The following is an 18,652-nucleotide window of genomic DNA, read 5'->3' on the forward strand; positions in this document are numbered from 1 at the left end:
GCACTAACAATCTCCCTACCAGACATAACAGTTTTATGTGTTCTTAAAGCTGGGCGCATATACAAAATCACTGTACATCACACATAAACATCAGAAACTCTTCTTGGCACAACTAGACCAATAGTTTCCTCTATTATTATTTTTAAATCAAGCACGTGTAACAGTTCAGCATTTAAAAGACTCCCAAGTATATGATTAAAAAGATGCTCAGGTTGAGAAATACATTTGAATACTTGAAAAGACACTCCAAAAGAAACAAGACTTGAAATGTGGTTTTATGTTGAACCATTTAGGAGACCTCAGTTATCCAACAACTAAAAGCACACAAGAGCAGATAAATAGGATTTTATTAAAATCAATGTCTCCAACAATACAAAAACTAAATATTAAGGCATCTTTTACTCCCATCCTGGTATATGCAACAGAAATGTTTTAAGGAAGGGCCAGCATTTCTTACTAAAATGCTTTCTAGTGTATTTGGCAGATTTGTTTTTGTATTCTCCTATTTCACATATCACTCAAAGCACTCATGATCAAACATCTTGACCCAGATCAAAAGTATAAATAGATATTAATTTATTAAAGGGAAGCAGTTCACCTTTCAAAAATTAAAAGAAACTACAAAAAGTATCATGTATAAAGTTCAAATACCAGCATTTAAATGTCTCTGAAGCAATTTACGGTTCAGTAATTAAGCAAAAGAAGGGATGAAGACTTTATTTAAGATAAGAAGCCTATTAATATGGATTGCACTATGGAGTAACTGTTCACTGAGTACTTGGCTCTACTGGGATGATAGTTTGAAAAGGGCTTCATACTCCTTTAAGAAAATAGCACATCCACCAGGATAAGATCATTTAAATTAACACTGATTCTTATTCCCCATGCCTGTCCATTTACAAAGCTCAAGAGGCTTCATAAAGTATACTAAACAGTAACATTTTCACCTTTTATTAAGGCAAATTTGTGAAAATAATTTAATACAACCAGATCTCTTCATGAACTTTCAACTTACAACCTTTTTAATGTAAGAAACATACAAAAAATTGTGTTTTATAAAAAGCCGCCTCAATACCAGAAAATAGTAATGAAAGGTTTTGAACCCAGTTTTACTTTTTAAAGAATGTTCTTTCCTTGTCTCAAATTTCAAGTGCTACTCATCATCCTTAGAGCCAGTTTTGCTTAACTATAAAAAAAAGAGAGAAAATAGTCAACAAGCTTAAGTGATATTTTCTGAGTTCATTATTTCCATGGAGTATCAAAATTAAACTATAGGCAACAAGGTTCAAGTAACTTAAATCACCTACAGCTTTTACCACATGTAACTACTTTTCAACTTCAAGCTCAGCTACTTCAAATGGGTTTCAAAATGTAACCTCGACAAAAATCTAAACAGAACAAGGTGATGGGTGGGTGAGCGGGACACTTGAAGCTTTCTAGGAAGTAAAGTGGAACCAGGAATATACAAATAGAAGGTACCATCTATAAAATGAATGACACTCTTCATGTTCTTGTTTTCCATCACACGTTCTTTTTAAAATTTTTTAAAAATAATTTTAAATTGTGGTCAAAAAAATACGTAACATTAGATTTAACATCTTAACCAGACAATAAATTCTTACAGTTTTGAAAATATGATAAAAGTCTTATTTTTGCATTGCAATTTTTTTCTAAGAAAAATCTTTGGCAGGGGTTGGCAGATTTGGGGTAAGGGGAGGCAGATAAAATACAAAGACGATTCTGATCAGACTAGTGCTCTAAGTACTGAGAAAGGCCACGGCACCTGACAACTCCAAGAACACGAGAGTGTGGGAAGCCGTGAGAAGCAGAAACTACTAAAGGTGCTGGTTCTCGAATATTTCGGCCTGAGGACCTCTTCCCATTCTTAAAATTTTTAAACTTTTTGTAGAGAGGGAGTCTCACCAGTTTCCCAGATGGTCCTGAACTCCTGGGCTCAAGCAATCCTCCTGCTTAGGACTCCCAAAGTGCTGGGATTACAGGTGTGAGCCACCATGCCCCACCCCAAATCTCTTTATTATCTAGCTCAGTGGAAGACAGCTGGCTTCTCACAAATATGCTTCAACAGTAAATCAGGTATAATGGAAGACAGCTAACAACAGCATTGTAGAAGTACTAAGAAAAACCTGGGTTAGTATGCACATCCTCAACCTACTGATTAAGAAAATTCTGGTAAACACAAGAAAATACAAGCACACATTCTCTTAGTGCTTTAAGAGTATTAGTGATGGCATCAGCAAATGTCATGCAGCCTCTGGAAAACGCCAGAGAAGTTTCATAAGAAAATGGGTTGGCCGGGCACGGTGGCTCACGCCTGTAATCCCAGCACTTTGGGAGGCTGAGGTGGGTGGATCACGAGGTCAGGAGATTGAGACCATCCTGGCTAACACGGTGAAACCCCGTCTCTACTAAAAAATAATAAAAAATTACCCAGGCGTGGTGGTGGGTGCCTGTAGTCCCAGCTACTTGGGAGGCTGAGGCAGAAGAATGGCATGAACCCGGGAGGCGGAGCTTGCAGTGGGCCGAGATCGCGTGACTGCACTCCAGCCTGGGCGACAGAGTGAGACCCAGTCTCAAAAATAAATAAATAAAATAAAATAAAATAAATGGGTTAAGGCCGGGCATGGTGGCTCACACCTGTAATCCCAGCACTTTGGGAGGCTGAGGTGGGCGGATCACTTGAGGTCAGGAGTTTGAGACCAGCCTGGCCAATATGGTGAAACCCCACCTCTACTAAAAATACGAATATTAGCCGGGCGTGGTGGCGCATGCCCATAGTCCCAAGCTGAGGTAGAAGAATCGCTTGAACCTGGGAGGCAGAGGCAGAGGTTGCAGTGAGCTGAAATTGCACCACTGAACTCCAGCCTGGGTGACAGAGCAAGACTCTATCTTGAAAAAAAAAAAAAAAAAAAAAAAAAAAAGGCATTTAAGGGCACACATCATCTTAGTATTATGATGCAAATAGTTTTGACCTTGTGTACCCCCTGAGAGTGTCTCAGGGACATCCCAGGGGTCCAAAGACCACAGCTAGAAACTACTGGCTTAGCATAATAGACTCAGAGACCAAATTATGTCTAGGTCGTAACCTCCTTAAAAATATCTTTTTTCGGGCTGGGCATGGTGGCTCACGTCTGTAATCCCAGCACTTTGGGAGGCCGAGGCAGGTGGATCACCTGAGGTCAGGAGTTCCAAGACCAGCCTGGCCAACATGGTGAAACCCCATCTCTACTAAAAAATACCAAAATTAGCCAGGCGTGGTGGTGAGTGCCTGTAATTCCAGCTACTTGGGAAGCTGAGGCAGGAGAATCACTTGAACCCGGAAGGTGGAGGTTGCAGTGAGCCAAGATCGCACTACTGCACTCCAGCCTGGGCAACAAGTGCGAAACTCGGTCTCAAAAACAAACAAAAAAAACTTCTTTCATTTCCCAAGATTACTGGATAATTTGAATTTTACTCTTTGTTACAAATTGGAATTCTATTTCTATTATCAGGGACTCTTAAAAACTTCTGGAGCTAGGAAAAGAGGAGCACTATTAACACCTTTAGATCAGATTCTTTTTCTTCTTACTTTTGGCTTAGAGCTGCACTACGAGAGGCAACATTTTGACTAAGAAAATTGCTCATTCTGGAGCCCAGCACATTTGGAGGAAAGAATGAATTTAGCTGGTTAGGCTGTATGTTGGTATACGTAGGACAACATGAAGTATCCATCAAGCATCAGTGGAGAAAGTCCTGGGAAATGAGAGAATGCCGGAGAGGCTTCACTCATACAGATATCTGACACAGGGGAGGAAGAAATACTGTGTTTCTTCCAATTGTAAGTTAGGGCCCAACTTCCAGGAAATATTTTTATACTAGCTACTAGGAGCACTAAGATTATTTTAAAGTTTCAATAGAAAATGTGTTCAATGGAACAAACGGCTGGCTTTAAAATAAAGTTTAAGAAAATGGCCAGGGCCGGGCACCGTGGCTCACACCTGTAATACCAACACTTTGGGAGGTAGAGGCGAGGGGGATCGCTTGAGGTCAGGAGTTTGAGACCACCCTGGTCTAAATGGCAAAAGCCCATCTCTATTAAAAATACAAAAATTAGCCAGGTGTGGTGGTGCATGCCTGTAGTCCTAGCTACCTGGGAGGCTGTGGCATGAGAATTGCTTGAACCCAGAAGCAGAGGGTGCAGTGAGCTGAGATCATGCCACTGCACTCCAGCCTGGGTGACGGAGCGAGACTCGGCTTCAAAAAAAAAAGAAAAGAAAATAGCCCCAAGCAGTGGCTCATGCCTGTAATCCCAGCACTTTGGGAGGCCAAGGTGGGAGGATCACTTGAGCCCCGGAGTTCAGGACCAGCAGCCTAGGCAACAAAGTGAGACCCTGTCTCTAGTAAAAATAAAAAAATTAGTTGGGTGTGGTGCTGCATGCCTGTGGCCCCTGCTACATGGGACGCTGAGGTGAGAGGATTGCTTAATCCGGGGAGGTCAAGGCTGCAGTGAGCCGTGTTCACGCCACTGCACTCCAGCTTGGGCAACAGAACCAGACCTTGTCTTCAAGAACAAAACAACAACAAAAAACCCAAAACAAAAACCAAAAAGGTTTAAGAATACATTGCTTGTAAATTACCTGTATTTGTGGATCCTCACTAAAATCCTAATCTTTAACTACCCTTGCATCATATTAAACACTTCTCACGGGAGTTGTGGCACTAAATGGAATGCAAAATTTATTTCATGAAGTCCTACAAAGAGAATTAATTTACTATGTTAAATATTAGTTGAACGTATTTGAAGCTACAGCTAATACAAGAAAAATTTGAGACGTGTAGGCAGAAAAATTCAAAATGAAAGCAAACAATTTTAAACAAAACCAGAAAATTGTTCTTGGTATGATGAACAACCACGTTTAAGATCTGTCCTTAAAAAAACCCATAAAAACTGGGGCCAGGTGTGGTGGCTGACGCCTGTAATCCCAGCACTTTGTGAGGCCGAGGTAGGAGGATCACCTAAGCCCAGGAGGTTGAGAACAGCCTGGGCAACATATCTGTCTCTGCAAATAATAAAAAAAAAATTAGCCAGGCATGGTGGCACATGCCTTTGATCCCAGCTAGTCAGAAGGCTGAGGATCACTTAAGCCTGGGAGGTCCAAGGCTGCAGTGAGCTGTGATTATGCCACCAGCTAGCCTGGGTGACAGGGCAAGATCCTGTCTCAAAAACAAAAAACAAAAACTTAAAAGTAATTTCTACTAAGAAAGTAAAACATTCTTTTCCATATTTGGTTTTCTTCAGTTTCCATATATTGTTGATAACTTGGAATCATATTTAAGAATCTGCGTTATTTTTTCTTTTCTTTTCTTTTTTTGTTTTTTTGAGATGGAGTCTCACTCTGTCGCCCAGGCTGGAGTGCAGTGGCGTGATCTCAGCTTACTGCAACCTCCGCCTCCTGGGTTCAAGCAAATTCTCGTGCCTCAGCCTCCTGAGTAGTTGGGACTACAGGCGTGTGCCACCATGCCCAGCTAATTTTTGTATTTTTAGTAGAGACAGGGTTTCATCATGTTGGCCAGGCTAGTCTCGAACTCCTGACTTCAGGTGATCCAACCACCTTGACCTCCCAAAGTGCTGGGATTACAGGTGTGAGCCACTAAGCATCTGCATTCTTAAGATGTACTTACATAGTCATACTATATTGTAGTTGTAACTTCTGCAAATTTTCCATTACTTAAAAAAGAAAAAAAAGATCTAAAATTGAGAGTGTAGGGAAGAGAGGAATGTAAAAGGTATTTCAAAAATACTTACATGCTGAATGTAAAAAAGGAAACAGACATCCCAGTGAATTCCAAAGGTTGTGAAGAGGAAAACAAAAAAGAAGAATTTCATTATTTGCCGGTAATAATTATAACAAGTTTAAAGACTAGAATATAAATGTTATATACCTTCACAACATCAACCCAGTTCCAGCCCCGAGGAAGTTCTCCTTTGTGATCTAGAAGATAAAAAATAGTAAGTTTATTTCTAAGACCAACCAGCTAGTTTTATAATAATATTTTATATACTATTGTACACAACATATAGGTTAAAAATTTAAATGACATATTACTAAGTTGGAAAAAGAGTTTATCATTATGAATCAATATGTTCTCCTGGGAATACTTGCAAAATATTTTCGGTATACTCCTTTTTTACATTTATGATATTGCTATCCAAGACAAAACCTGATAACAAGGAAAAAATATGGAGATGGGTTGGTAATGCCAGGAAAAGCAGTTAATCCATTTATTAGTTTCATGCATTTGCATGAAGCTACTGCTTTATATAAGAGGTCATTGCTTATTTAAGTAATAAGTTGTATTGTTCTGTTTAATAAATTAGCGTTTCACACCCAGAAGCTAGGCTCAAGATAGGAGGACTCACAAATATATGTCTGGCCTGGCTTCAAGACTAAGAGAAGGGCTGGCTAACTTATGTATTAGTTGCTATGCTCTGATAAAATATTCATTATTTAATCTAACATTCTTTAAAAAGGGCTTTAATCTGTTGGCATTGCTTGGAAACTAGCTTATAATTTGTAGTTTGCAAAGTGCTTTTATTCTTTTAACAGAATATTCAAATTTAAAGAATAGTTTAACAAATATTATCTAAAAATTCTTCAATTTAAAATGGCTTGATTTCCTTTATGCTTGATGTATGCCATACATGTCTCAACTTTATGAAACCTTCAAAATTTAAACTCAGAACAAGTACATTATATGAATATTCCAGCTAGGGAAAAAGAAATTAACTGATGATACTTACAGGAGAGAAGCAGTATTACTGAAGCTCAATTTCAGATGCTATTGGTTCTTTTCTCTTTCATGCCAAGAAGAATCGTATCCCCCGGTTACTGGTTATAGGGGGCACATCACCAATTTTGGTTAACTAAAACTTAGCCACAGTGCCATGGCTGTCCCATTAAAATTTTATTTAGAATGAAAGCTCCAAGTCACAAACTCCTATACTGTCATTATAGGAAGGTAATGGCTTAGGTGGGCATCATGAAAGAGATGAAGGTAGGGAGATATTAATGAAATAGAGTGATCACAGGCCATCACGTGTGAAAGCAATAGTACCTAACTGACATAGACGCTACAACATTCAAAGAGAGATAAACCAAATTCTAGACAACGAACTGTAATGGCTAACAACTTACTGCTTCAGTTGTTTTTATAGTTTAATGCTGCTCTGACATTAGGTAGAATGAATTCCTAGATTTTTTTATTTCACGAACCGTTCCCATTTCAAAAACGTATTTTGGAAACAAACACAGAGTTGCTATTTGCCACAGACAGATACTAAACAAAACATAAACCATAAAAAAACTGCCATTCCATTACAAAAGAAAGGACATTTAAAAGGCCCTCACCAGGCTGGATGCGGTGGCTCAAGCCTGTAATCCCAGCACTTTGGGAGGTCGAGGCTGGCAGATCACGAGGTCAGGAGATCGAGACCAGCCTGCCCAATATGGTGAAACCTCGTCTCTACAAAAAATACAAAAATTAGCCAGGCATGGTGACACGTGCCGGTAGTCTCAGCTACTCGGGAGGCTGAGGCAGGAGAATTGCCTGAACCCAGGAGACAGAGGTTGCAGTGAGCCGAGATTGCGCCACTGCACTCCAGCCTGGGCAACAGAGCGAGACTCTGTCTCAAAAGAAAAAGAAAAAAAAAAAAAGGCCCTCACCAAAATAAAAGGGTTGGTTCTTCTCAATAAAGAGAAACTTTTTAACCTTACATAGTAGCACACACATAGATACATACATAAGTGTAAATGCGCAAGTGCACAAATGACAACCTCATTTTCCCTAACCGTGAAAAAGTTTACAGACTGTTATCAATTTGCAAGTTTTCAGGTTAAATAAAGAAAAGCAATCAAATATTATTGTTGATATGAGCTGGAGTTTATTATCTTCTTCTAAAGAACTCTTGTTTAGAACATATGAGAATTCTATTCTTAAATATTATTGTTATATAAATAAGTTAACTACAGGCAAAAATGTTAGATTACTTATCACACTAAGACCTAATGGTATACCAGTATCCATTTCAAATGAAAACTGTATTTCAAAAAATTTTTAATAACACACACCTACAAAAGAGGTAAACAAATCCCAAACATGTTAGAGTTCCAGGTAGAACATGTTTTTGTAGACTATTTAAATGTTCCTCAATCTCTAGACTCATTTATAGTTACTCTGCCACTCAGTTACCTTTTTTTTTCAAATGGTGACCTCTTGTGATGAAGTAGTGGTAAATATTTTCTTTTCTTTGTTTTTTTTTGAGACAGAGTTTTGCTGTTGTTGCCCAGGCTGAAGTGCAGTGGCACAGTCTCGGCTTGCTGCAACGGCTGCCTCCTGGGTTCAAGCAATTCTACTGCCTCAGCCTCCCGAAATATTTTCAATATACATATGTGACCCAAAAGGTCAGTGACCCAAAAGTTCACTAGCCCAAATGTTCCAAGAAGAAAGAGTAGAGAATTAATCTAAATAGATCGACCATATCAAACTAAGAAGCAATCTATTTATCTGGGTTATAAAAGAAAAAACCGGCTGGGTGTGGTGACTCACACCTGTAATCCCAGCACTTTGGGAGGCAGAGGCAGGCGGATCACCTGAGGTCAGGAGTTCGAGACCAGCCTGGCCAAAATGGTGAAATCCCATCTCTACTAAAAATACAAAACTTAGCCAGGTGTGGTGGCGTGCGCCTGTAATCCCAGCTACTCGGGAGGCTGAGGCAGGATAATCGCTTGAACCTGGGAGGTGGAGGCTGCAGTGAGCTGAGATCACGCCACTGCACTCCAGCCTGGGCAACAAGAGTGAGACTCTAAGAAACACACACAAACCTGTTTTGTCTGCCAGCTTACGCTTCTGGGCTTTTGAAAGTTGTTCTTTTTTGTCTTTTTTCTTACTTGATGGGGCAGTATTAGGAGTTTCAATTGAGATGATATTGCTTATCGATGTCTGAAAAAAAGAAATAATTCTCAGCCTCATACGTTACAACTTGTGTTACACTAAATACAGCTTCATCCTGAAGTGGGTTGATAATTTTTACACTTATGAAATAAAAGAATCCTATATTATTATGATTCATTTTTAAAATCAAGTGCCCTTAACACATTATTGGTTTCAATCTTTTAAAAGTTCAGATGGAAAGATGTAATATTAGTTCAATTGTTATAACCAAAATCCTGGGAAGGAAGATCTGATTATCAGCATTATGTTGAAGATCTGAAGTTCCAAGGTAGTTTTACTCGCTATTATTTGGAAATTTAATTAAAACCTTTTTTTTTCTTTACAGAGCTGTTTCTCGGTGTGAATATTTGACAATTTAAACATGTCTTTAGAAAAATCACGTGTGCCTACCTAGAACATCGTGGTTCCCAGAAGAGAAATTTTAAGACATTTGGGTTAATGCAGTCAGGGTATATGATAGCTAAAATGTAAAATGCTTACTAGGTCTAAGCATTGCTGCAAATGTTTTCCATATACCACACATTTGATCCTCACCACAATCTTAGAAGGTAGATACTATATAACCCCCATTTTACAGATGAGGAACTGGGCACAGAAAGATGAAGAAACCTGCCCAAAGTCACAGAGTTGGTAAGTGGTGCAGTGATGTGAACCCAGGCGGTCTGGCCCAGAGTCCGTGATCTTAGCTACCACGCTCCACTGCTCCTCCAGTTGCCTCTTGGGGTTCTGTGTCCTGTTGGGAATGTGAAAGCCAAAACCACTCACACAGAAGACAGGCCTTGCTGCCAAAAGCTTACCACTTGGTTCACAAGACAACACTAAATTATACTCAACCACTCATAGTCTTTTAGTGCATGACGTGGTGCAAAGGGTTCTCATACACAGATGCTTAATGTCATGAAAGAAATATTTCCTAAAACTATTCTAGAAATAATAATAAAACAATTTTTTCTATTCAATAAAGTTTCCACATACTGCAACATCTACAAATTGAACTGTGGCAAGACTATTTACAATGAAACAAGCCTCATGGAGAAGGCAATTTCATACTTATTTTAGCACTGCATAAGAGATCCTTTAGCTGTCTAAGCTTTATGAAGAGATGAAACAAATATTAAAAATACTAGGTTCTACGATATCTCAGTTTTGGTGGGCATGAGATGTATTCTAGTCTTTGATAAAGGATAAAAATCTAGAGAATATAATATCATTTTCTAGGTTAAATAGAAGAAATCTGAAATTCATTGTTCTCATTTAACTCACATGTAATTCTCACTTTAACAAAAGTCTTCTTCCAATTTTGAATATATATTAATTAGTACAAATTTATTGCTAACAGCAAAACCAAAACAACAAAAGAATCTGGCAAAAAAGAAATCACATACTCACTGCGGAATTAACGGGATTGTGATTCTCCATGAACTGCTCTTTATTGTCTTTGGCATATTCAAACAATGTATAGGTCATAGCGGTTCCAAGATTAGCTTCTACTGCTTCCTGTAGCTTGGCTAATATACTCTGCTTTACAGCTGATGATCTACAATGCACAACAGTAATACCTTGCTGAGAGAAAATGGTATAACAGAGAGTGAAATGAAAAGCAGTAAAAACAAGACACTACTCACATGGTGTTGTTAAAAAAAGCGTTCATAGATAGAATTGGAGGTGTTTGGGGATATGTTTCGGTCCAGGAAATCTCTATTAAGAAGGCTTTGGGATCACCATTTTCACCTATCTGAAGAGAAGGGGAAATCTTAGGCTTGTAAAAGGTGATGAAAAGACAGAAAACTAAATCATAATCTTCAAAAGGGTGAATTCTTTCCCATACTCATGCCCAGATCAGAAATGTAATATTTTGAAAAGTCCAGGGACACAGGCTAGGACTGAGCAGGGGTGAAGGGAGTCTCAGGACAGTCTGCCTTTAATTTAGTCCTAGTATGCCTTCATAGGTTCAGTTTATGCCCATGTCCTGTCCCTAACCAGCCTACCAGCTTTCCTAGTACCATGCCTACCTCTTAGGTACGTTTTAGTGTTTTCACTAGTTTTCTGAGGATAAAAATAAGATATCAACTTATCCGTGGGATACAGAAAGAGAATGGACAAAAATAATTCACAAACTCGACACATCTCATCTTTGTTTTAAGTTATCCAACTGCTAAATCCCAGGAGGCACAACCCCAAGTGTCAAGAAAATGAAATTTAAAACTGAGAGAAAGAAGGAAAAGGCAAAGGATAAGGGAAAGGAATGCCTTCAGCTGATAACAATTTCTGAATAAAGACGCCCTTGTTTCTTTCGCTCTGCTAACTTTTTATTCAAACTTTTTTAATCTTAAAGAAAAACTGAAATAGTATAATGAACACTCTGACATTCATCTTATTCACCAAATACTTCCTGCCCCATTTACTTTATCTTTCCCCCTTTCCACCATAGAATCAACCCCTACTCTCCCAATGTGATTTTTTTTCCCCTTTGGTTTTTGCTGAAACATTTAACAGTAATGAAATTTCCTCAATATTTGAGTAAAGTATCTTAAGAAAAGGACAACCTTCTTCATAACCACAAGATCATTATTACACCCAAGAAATTCAACATTGGTACAAAAATACTACCTAATACATAAACCATATTAAAAACTACCCAATCATATCTAAAGTGTCCTTTAATAGACATCACCTCAACTCACAAATCCATAATCCATTGAGGGGTCATGGATTGCACTGAGTTGTTATGCCTCTTTATTCTGCTTTAATTTAGAACAGTCCTCAGCCCTCTCCCCTGGCCTTTTTTTTTTTTTTTTTTTTTTTTTTTAAGACAGGGTCTCACTCTATTGCCCAGGCTGGGGTCCAGCAGATCACGGGGTGGTCACAGTGAGCTGAGATCGTGCCATTGCACTCCAGCCTGGGTGACAGAGCAAGAGTCTGTGGCAAAAGTAAAAAAATAAAAATAAAAAAGAAATCAGCTGGGTGCAGTGGCTCATGCCTGTAGTCTCAGCACTTTGGGAGGCCAAGGAGGGTGGATCACGAGGTCAAGAGATCGAGACCATCCTGGCCAACATGGTGAAACCCCATCTCTACTAAAAATACAAAAATTAGCTGGGCGTGGTGGCATGCGCCTATAGTCCCAGCTACTCAGGAGGCTGAGGCAGGAGAATTGCTTGAGTCTGGGAGGCAGAGGTTGCAGTGAGCCAAGATCGCGTCACTGCACTACAGCCTGGTGACAGAGCAAGACTCCATCTCAAAAAAAAAAAAAAAAAAAAAAAAAGAAATCCTCCCACCTCAGCCACTCAAGTAGCTGGAGCTACAGGCGTGTGCCCCATGCCAGACTAATTTTAAAAAACTTTCTGTAGAGACAAGGTCTCCCTATGTTGCCCAGGCTGGTCTCGAACTCCTGAGCTCAAGTGATCTTCCTGCCTCAGCCTTCCAAAGTGCTGGGATTATGGATAGGCATGAGCCACTGTGCCTGGCTTCCCCTGCCTTTTAAGCCAAAAAGAATACAGGCTAGTTTTCTCGTATAATGTCCCCAGATCTGAACTGATTCAAATTAAACATTTTTGGTAAGAAAACTACAGAGGTGATGTGGCACCTTCCCATAGCATCATATAAGGAGGCACACAAGATCTTCCAGAATCATCATTGGTGACACTAAGATTGATCACATGGTTAAGGTGATCTTCTCCAGATCTCTTCAACGTAAACCTTTTTATTTTGTAATTAAGGAATAATCTCGCTGGGTGAGGTGGCTCATGTCTGTAATCCCAGCTCTTTGGGAAGCTGAGGTGGGAGAATTACTTGAGGCTAGGAGTTAGAGACCAGCCTGGGCAACATAGCAAGACCCTGTCTCTATTAAAAAAAAAAAAATCATCGTCTGTGGGGCAACACTACAAAACTGTATGAATACCTTGTTTCTCAACAACCTTTCGCTCAAAGGTTTTAGCCTTTATTAACAGTCCTTAACTGTAACTGAATCAATTATCATACTCGTGGTTGCAAAATGGTGATTTTCTAGTAAAACTATGGAATGATACGTGAATCAACATCTCATCCTTGCACAGGGCTATGTGAATCTCCTCTGTATTGTTATTAAAATAAATGTAGGGATCTACTGGTAGATCCAGATAAGGATTATCTGCATGATAGATGTCACTGGTTTATGTTTATGTTTTAAATATAGATGATAAAAAGTGATAAAAGTTACCTGCTTGATGCAATCACTACGTCCTTACTCATGGTGCATTTAGGAATAAATTATCACATGCCTCACACTGTGCTGGGTACTGAAGATACAAAGATAGACACAAGGCTATTCCTATCTTCAAGACAGATATTTATATAACTTGCAAAACTGCAATATGAATGATAGTTCAAAAGTAACAAAACAAAGTATGAAGAAATAGGGAATGGCTAATGCTAACTCTGATTCAAAGTCAGAGCAGAGACAGGAGACATGGCCCAAATATTAATGTGTCACAGAGGAGGCCTGAGTCAGGCCTTAAAGGAGAGGCAGGGGGATAATGGACCTGAGGTGAGGGAAAGATCAAACAATGTGTGCAAAAGCATAGTACTAGAAAAAAATACACAGGGGAAAATGTCACAACCCATTATGTCTAAGGCATGTGAGTGGAGGGGAAAGTTTGGAGAGACAGAAACAAATAGAAGGATTTGGAGTGTCAAGTGAAAAAATTTCGTCCTCATTTTATAGGCAAGAGGAACCCATGGAGAAACATTTTAAAGAAGGGAATGGGATGACTACTTAAATGTTTCAGAGCGCCAACTAGTACTGGTGGTGGACAAATGGTGGAGTATAAGGGGGAAGCTAAAGAAAGTATTAAACCAGGGAAGTCAACTAGGAGGCTACCAGACTATTCTGTGCAAGAACTGAGGGGTGTGACTTAGGACACAGGAAGAACTTTACCCCTGGCCTTTTGACTATCAACACACTGTCTCCTAATCTCATGTATCATTCCTCTGAAATCCATCCTATGTGTCACATCAGTGTCCGTCTTATAGTACACACAAATGTTCTAGAGCATTCTCCACAACGTGCTCTAAATCACTGCCATTGTGAATGAGACATTTAGGAAAGTATAGGGAAATTCTCAACCTCCCATTTGCTAAGGAAAGAGTAGCAACTGGATTCAAATAGAAGGGCCTAGGATTTAGCTCCACTGCTAACTTTGGACATTTGAGGTCCCTGGTTATTATATACTTGGAGATGGTGTAAGGACTGTTAAGCTTCAAAGGGAATTGAGAACAGAAACTTATTTTCTGTGATGGTCATCCATCGATCATGCATAAGCATCATTTCTAATAGTTTAAACTGTGACAATGTTAATAATAACTGTAAATCTTTTACAAAAAAACTTTCCCATTCCGCTACTTATAATCATTTGTGTGTGTGTGTGTGTGTGTGTTTTTTTGAGTCCCGCCCTGTCGCACAGATTGGAGTGCAGTGGCACAATCTCTGCTCACTGGAACCTCCGCCTCCCGGGTTCAAGTGATTCTCCTGCCTCGGCCTCCCAAGTAGCTGGGATTACAGGCATGCACCATAACACCTGGCTAACTTTTGTATTTTTAGTAGAGACAGGGTTTCACCATGTTGGCCAGGCTGGTCTTGAACTCCAGACCTCAGGTGATCCGCCTGCCTCGGCCTCTCAAAGTTCTGGGATTAAAGGTGTGGGTCACTGTGCCCTGCCTACTTATAACCATTTGAATAAAAGGTTTATATGACTTATTTACAAATTTAAATACTGTTACTATTTTTTTTTTTTTTGAGGCAGAGTCGTGATCTCAGCTCATTGCAAGCTCCACCTCCAGGGTTCATGCCATTCTCCTGCCTCAGCCTCTCGAGTAGCTGGGACTACAGGCGCCTGCTGCCACGCCCGGCTAATTTTTTGTATTTTTAGTAGAGACAGGGTTTCACCATGTTGGCCAGGATGGTCTTGATCTCCTGACCTCGTGATCCGCCCACCTTGGCCTCCCAAAGTGCTGGGATTACAGGTGTGAGCCACCACGCCCAGCCCTACTGTTACTATTTTATGTTAAAGACAAGATCACATAATTTTTAAGGTTTTTTCCATTTCTAATAGCTTATGATTCTGGTACAATAAAAATAAGTTTATCCTGGTTTTTTAAACGTTTCTGAATTAAGTTTTCAAACGTTAAAAATGACTGATGTTAGGGTGATGTTTCCATTTAAACGCTATAGAAAATACAGACATAATAAACTTAAACAAGTTTTAAAAACAAAATGAGCATTTTTAGCCACTTTTAGTCTTTTCCAGCAAAGTTCTAAGTGCTCTTATTCATGCCATGTCTTACCCTATATTGAAAAGAAACTGGACTTAATTCCCGGAAACTTTCATCTCCTTCATAAATAGAGCGTAATGCTTCTAGTTCCATCTGAAATAAAGAACTGAATGAGTTTTGTTTAGTGGTATAAATGAATTAGAAATAGAGGGTCTTTACTTTCTCATTCAAGCCCACTCAACTATGTAAAAGCTCGACTAACTTACATAACCTTAGCTACTTACCACATAGGTGCATGCAGCAACACGTGACAATGTTACTACCAATGATACTTACTTTCAAACTCTGTGTCAGGGACTGCTAAGCATTGTACAATGTATTATCGCACTGACTCCTCAAATCAACCCTGTCAAGAGGCTCCTATTATTTTCTCCTTCCTACGGAGGCAAGGAAGTCTCCTTTTAAAGCCACTCCAGAGAAAGCGCTCTTAGCACTCTGCTAAAGAGGAACCTGGGTGCCAAGAGCATTAAACCTGAAGATAAGAACTATGAAAAACAATACTTTCCCATTATTTACATACATTTCTTTTATATGTAATCCTTCCCACAGTGATACAAAGCTTTAAAAAACACCTAAGGGCAAGAAAAATAACTTTTAAAAAAAGGCTGACAAGTATCTACCCAAGATGAGACAGGACTGTTAGAGAAAATGTAACTAGTAATCCTTGCTTGGACATAGTTCTTAGAACATTTTGGTATTACAACTGAGAAGTTCATCACTGTGATCACCCATGAATACCTGAGAAAAGAAGTAAAGAAAGACTGCACTTGGGTACACGTTTGAGTTTTTCAAAAAGATGCATGTCATGAATTCTACAAACTAAAGACGGTGAAAGTGGGCTTGATCTACGGTCAAAATTTTAGAATAGAAATTATTGGATAGGCGCGGTGGCTCACGCCTGTAATCCCAGCACTTTGGGAGGCCGAGGCGGGCGGATCACCTGACGTCAGGAGTTTGAGGTCAGCCTGGCCAACAGGGTGAATCCCCATCTCTACTAAAAATACAAAAATTAGCTGGGTGTGGTGATGGGCACCTGTAGTCCCAGCTACTCAGGAGGCTGAGGCAGGAGAATCGCTTGAACCCGGGAGGCGGAGGTTGCAGTGAGCCGAGATCAGGCCACTGCAATCCAGCCTGGGCTACGAAGCGAGGCTTGGTCTCAAAAACAGCAACAACAACAGGAAAAAGAAATTGTTGAAGAAATAGTGTGCGAGGAACTGGGAGATTAAGGAGTAGTCCCTAAGACCTAATAAGCATATGAAAAACAAGATATACCCTTCTTAGAAAAGGAGATTTGATTGGCACAACGAAGAAAGGAATAAAACACCAACTATATAGATTTCAGCCAGGCTCCACAGGTTTCTCTTGCTACCTTTACAGAAAAAACAAAACAAAACAAAATACAGAAATTCAAGCTGGATTCAAGAATAACTAAGATTAGATTGGAACGAAAACCTTATTCAAGATATAGTACTACTACTTCTGTCCCTAATCCTTTCCCATATTTTAATTAATGACTTGGACAGGTACAAAAATAGGAGGCAAGTTCATTAAATTTGTGGATGACAATTTCTTGGGACAGTGAATAATGCAGAATAAGAATCCAAAAAGTCTTTGAAAAGCAAGCTAATCATGAAATTTAGCAGGGTAAGTAGAACTTGTATTAATACTTAGATACCTAAATATAGAAGTTTAAGATGAAAGACAAATTGCTTTGTATAAAGCACTTAAAAGGTTTTAGTTGACAGTAAATTTAACTAGACAAAACAGCATGATGCCACAATTTTGAAACGGGACATTTAAAAAATTAAAATCTGTCCACAGACACGTGATTCCAGGATAGTGAAGAAATTAACAAAGAATGGATATATGCAGATAAGCTAAAAGGAACCACTTCCTCAGAGAAGGTCTGAGAAACTGGGCAGGAAACTATCTTCAAAAATCAGAACATTGGTCATCTGAAAGAATGAAATTTTCTTGTTAAACTGGAGATTCCTGGGCCCACCATAGAAATTCTGATTCAGTAGGTCTGGGGTGGAGTGCAGGCATCTGTTTTCTAGCAACCATCTAAATGCTTCTAAGGTAGGGGACTATGGTCAAACTCTGAGAAACATTAAACTGTATGTTCTTTGCTTTGCAGGGAGACGAACTTATTAACGCATTCACTTAGAAATTCACCTGGCAAGAATATTTTAGAAGAGATTCAGATATCAACTAGCTAGCTTGTTGGACTTTGGGTCCTTTAAAGGTTAACTTCCAATCCAGAGATTCTATTGCATTTATCATGTAAAAGTAGTACGTTTCAAGCATTATACTTTAAATTAACAGTGAACTTATCTACCACCCAATAAGACCTGGTTTCTAGTCCCGATTCTACCACGTACTTACTATGCAGCCCTGCGGCTATCATCGACCCACCTATCAAAGTTAGAAGGTTCCCCTACAGATGGCCTGTGGCACCCACCCCCCAACTCTAATATTATATGATTCAATGTCGAAATGGCATCTCACAAGGAAATATCTGAGCATAAACCATAAATTCAGGTGGAAACAGACAAATGGGTAAAAGATTTCCCCAAACAACATGGACAGAAACTCAGAGGCACCACTAGTGTCATTTTCTTCCATGAGAAATGTAACTAACTCAATTAGCCCTCTACTAGCCAAGAGATTTAAAGATGACCAGACTAAAATTTAAAGGTGATCAGCCTCAGTAAACAGGCACTGAACACATGGGATTCAAGGAGAGCCAAGAGCACTGGATCCTGCACCAAGGACGCTCATCCCTGTTATTAAGCAACCAGGGGAGACTCCCGGGTTTGCAAAAATGAAAAATGAGGGGGGAAGAGAGGCAGAGGCGGACTCCTGCCCATTCACGCGCCCCTGAGTGGGACGCCGGTGAACTTGGGACACCCCGGCCGGCGCCGAGGGCACAGGGCACGTGCCGGGCAGCCCGTCCGGGCACCAGGTCTCACCGGGGCCCGGGGCTGCGCGCCGCGCCCGCGCTGGGAGAGGGCCCTGAGCCGGGGGGCTCACCTCCTGGTCCTCGTTGGCACTCATCGCGCCGGTCGCGGGGCGCCTCCTGAGCGGACGGCGTTTGCAACAAGGAAGAGAAAGCAAGGGCAGCGGCCCAGAGGCCAGGCGTCCCCCTTTCGCGCCTCGGCTGTGGGGGCGGCACAGTCTTGGCGCTGGCAGACGCCAATTGCGCGCGCGCCCCAGGCCTCGGCAGCGCCCAGTCGCCGGCGGTGGGCTGTGGGCTCGGAGCCGGAGCCGCGGCTGGTGGGGCCTGGGAAATGCAGCGTATTCCTGACGCTTGGAGGAGCGGCGTAAAGTTCCGGGA

General features: G+C 40.3%; 1 protein-coding gene, 1 long non-coding RNA gene and 1 other non-coding gene across 4 annotated transcripts; all 3 read right to left on the reverse strand.

Annotated features, from left to right (window-relative positions):
• Positions 1–330: 330 nt before the first annotated feature.
• LOC131383147 (uncharacterized) lies at positions 331–5,863 on the reverse strand. Of its 2 annotated transcripts, none has more exons than XR_009212960.1 (2): positions 5,804–5,863; positions 331–1,186 (listed from the first exon to the last, which is right to left on the reverse strand). It is a non-coding gene; the product is annotated as an uncharacterized LOC131383147 (long non-coding RNA). The 2 variants fall into 2 exon arrangements; XR_009212959.1 differs by lacking the exon at positions 5,804–5,863 and adding an exon at positions 4,635–5,369.
• Positions 5,864–5,996: 133 nt separating this feature from the next.
• On the reverse strand, positions 5,997–18,592 carry RWDD4 (RWD domain containing 4). Its single transcript, XM_058436921.1, has 6 exons — positions 18,349–18,592; positions 15,328–15,408; positions 10,635–10,744; positions 10,399–10,546; positions 8,880–8,997; positions 5,997–6,887 (listed from the first exon to the last, which is right to left on the reverse strand). The coding sequence occupies exons 1-6, from the start codon at positions 18,370–18,372 to the stop codon at positions 6,838–6,840; spliced, it is 531 nt and encodes a 176-aa protein (XP_058292904.1). The 5' UTR covers positions 18,373–18,592; the 3' UTR covers positions 5,997–6,837.
• On the reverse strand, positions 13,017–13,122 carry LOC116466159 (U6 spliceosomal RNA). The gene has a single exon (XR_004247408.1). It is a non-coding gene; the product is annotated as a U6 spliceosomal RNA (small nuclear RNA).
• Positions 18,593–18,652: the final 60 nt, after the last annotated feature.

The sequence above is a fragment of the Hylobates moloch genome, unplaced genomic scaffold, assembly GCF_009828535.3.
Source record: "Hylobates moloch isolate HMO894 unplaced genomic scaffold, HMol_V3 SCAFFOLD_3, whole genome shotgun sequence".
NCBI lineage: Eukaryota > Metazoa > Chordata > Mammalia > Primates > Hylobatidae > Hylobates > Hylobates moloch.

Bases quoted from the DNA above. Each gene is read 5' to 3' on its own strand.
- RWDD4 (XM_058436921.1), bottom strand. From the start codon at position 18,372: ATGAGTGCCAACGAGGACCAGGAG. The intron at 10,745-15,327 runs GTAAGACATGGC...CCTTCTCTTCAG, and splicing joins CAGTTTCTTTTCAATATAGG to ATAGGTGAAAATGGTGATCC. The intron at 10,547-10,634 runs GTGAGTAGTGTC...TGTGCATTGTAG, and splicing joins GCTTTTTTTAACAACACCAT to ATCATCAGCTGTAAAGCAGA.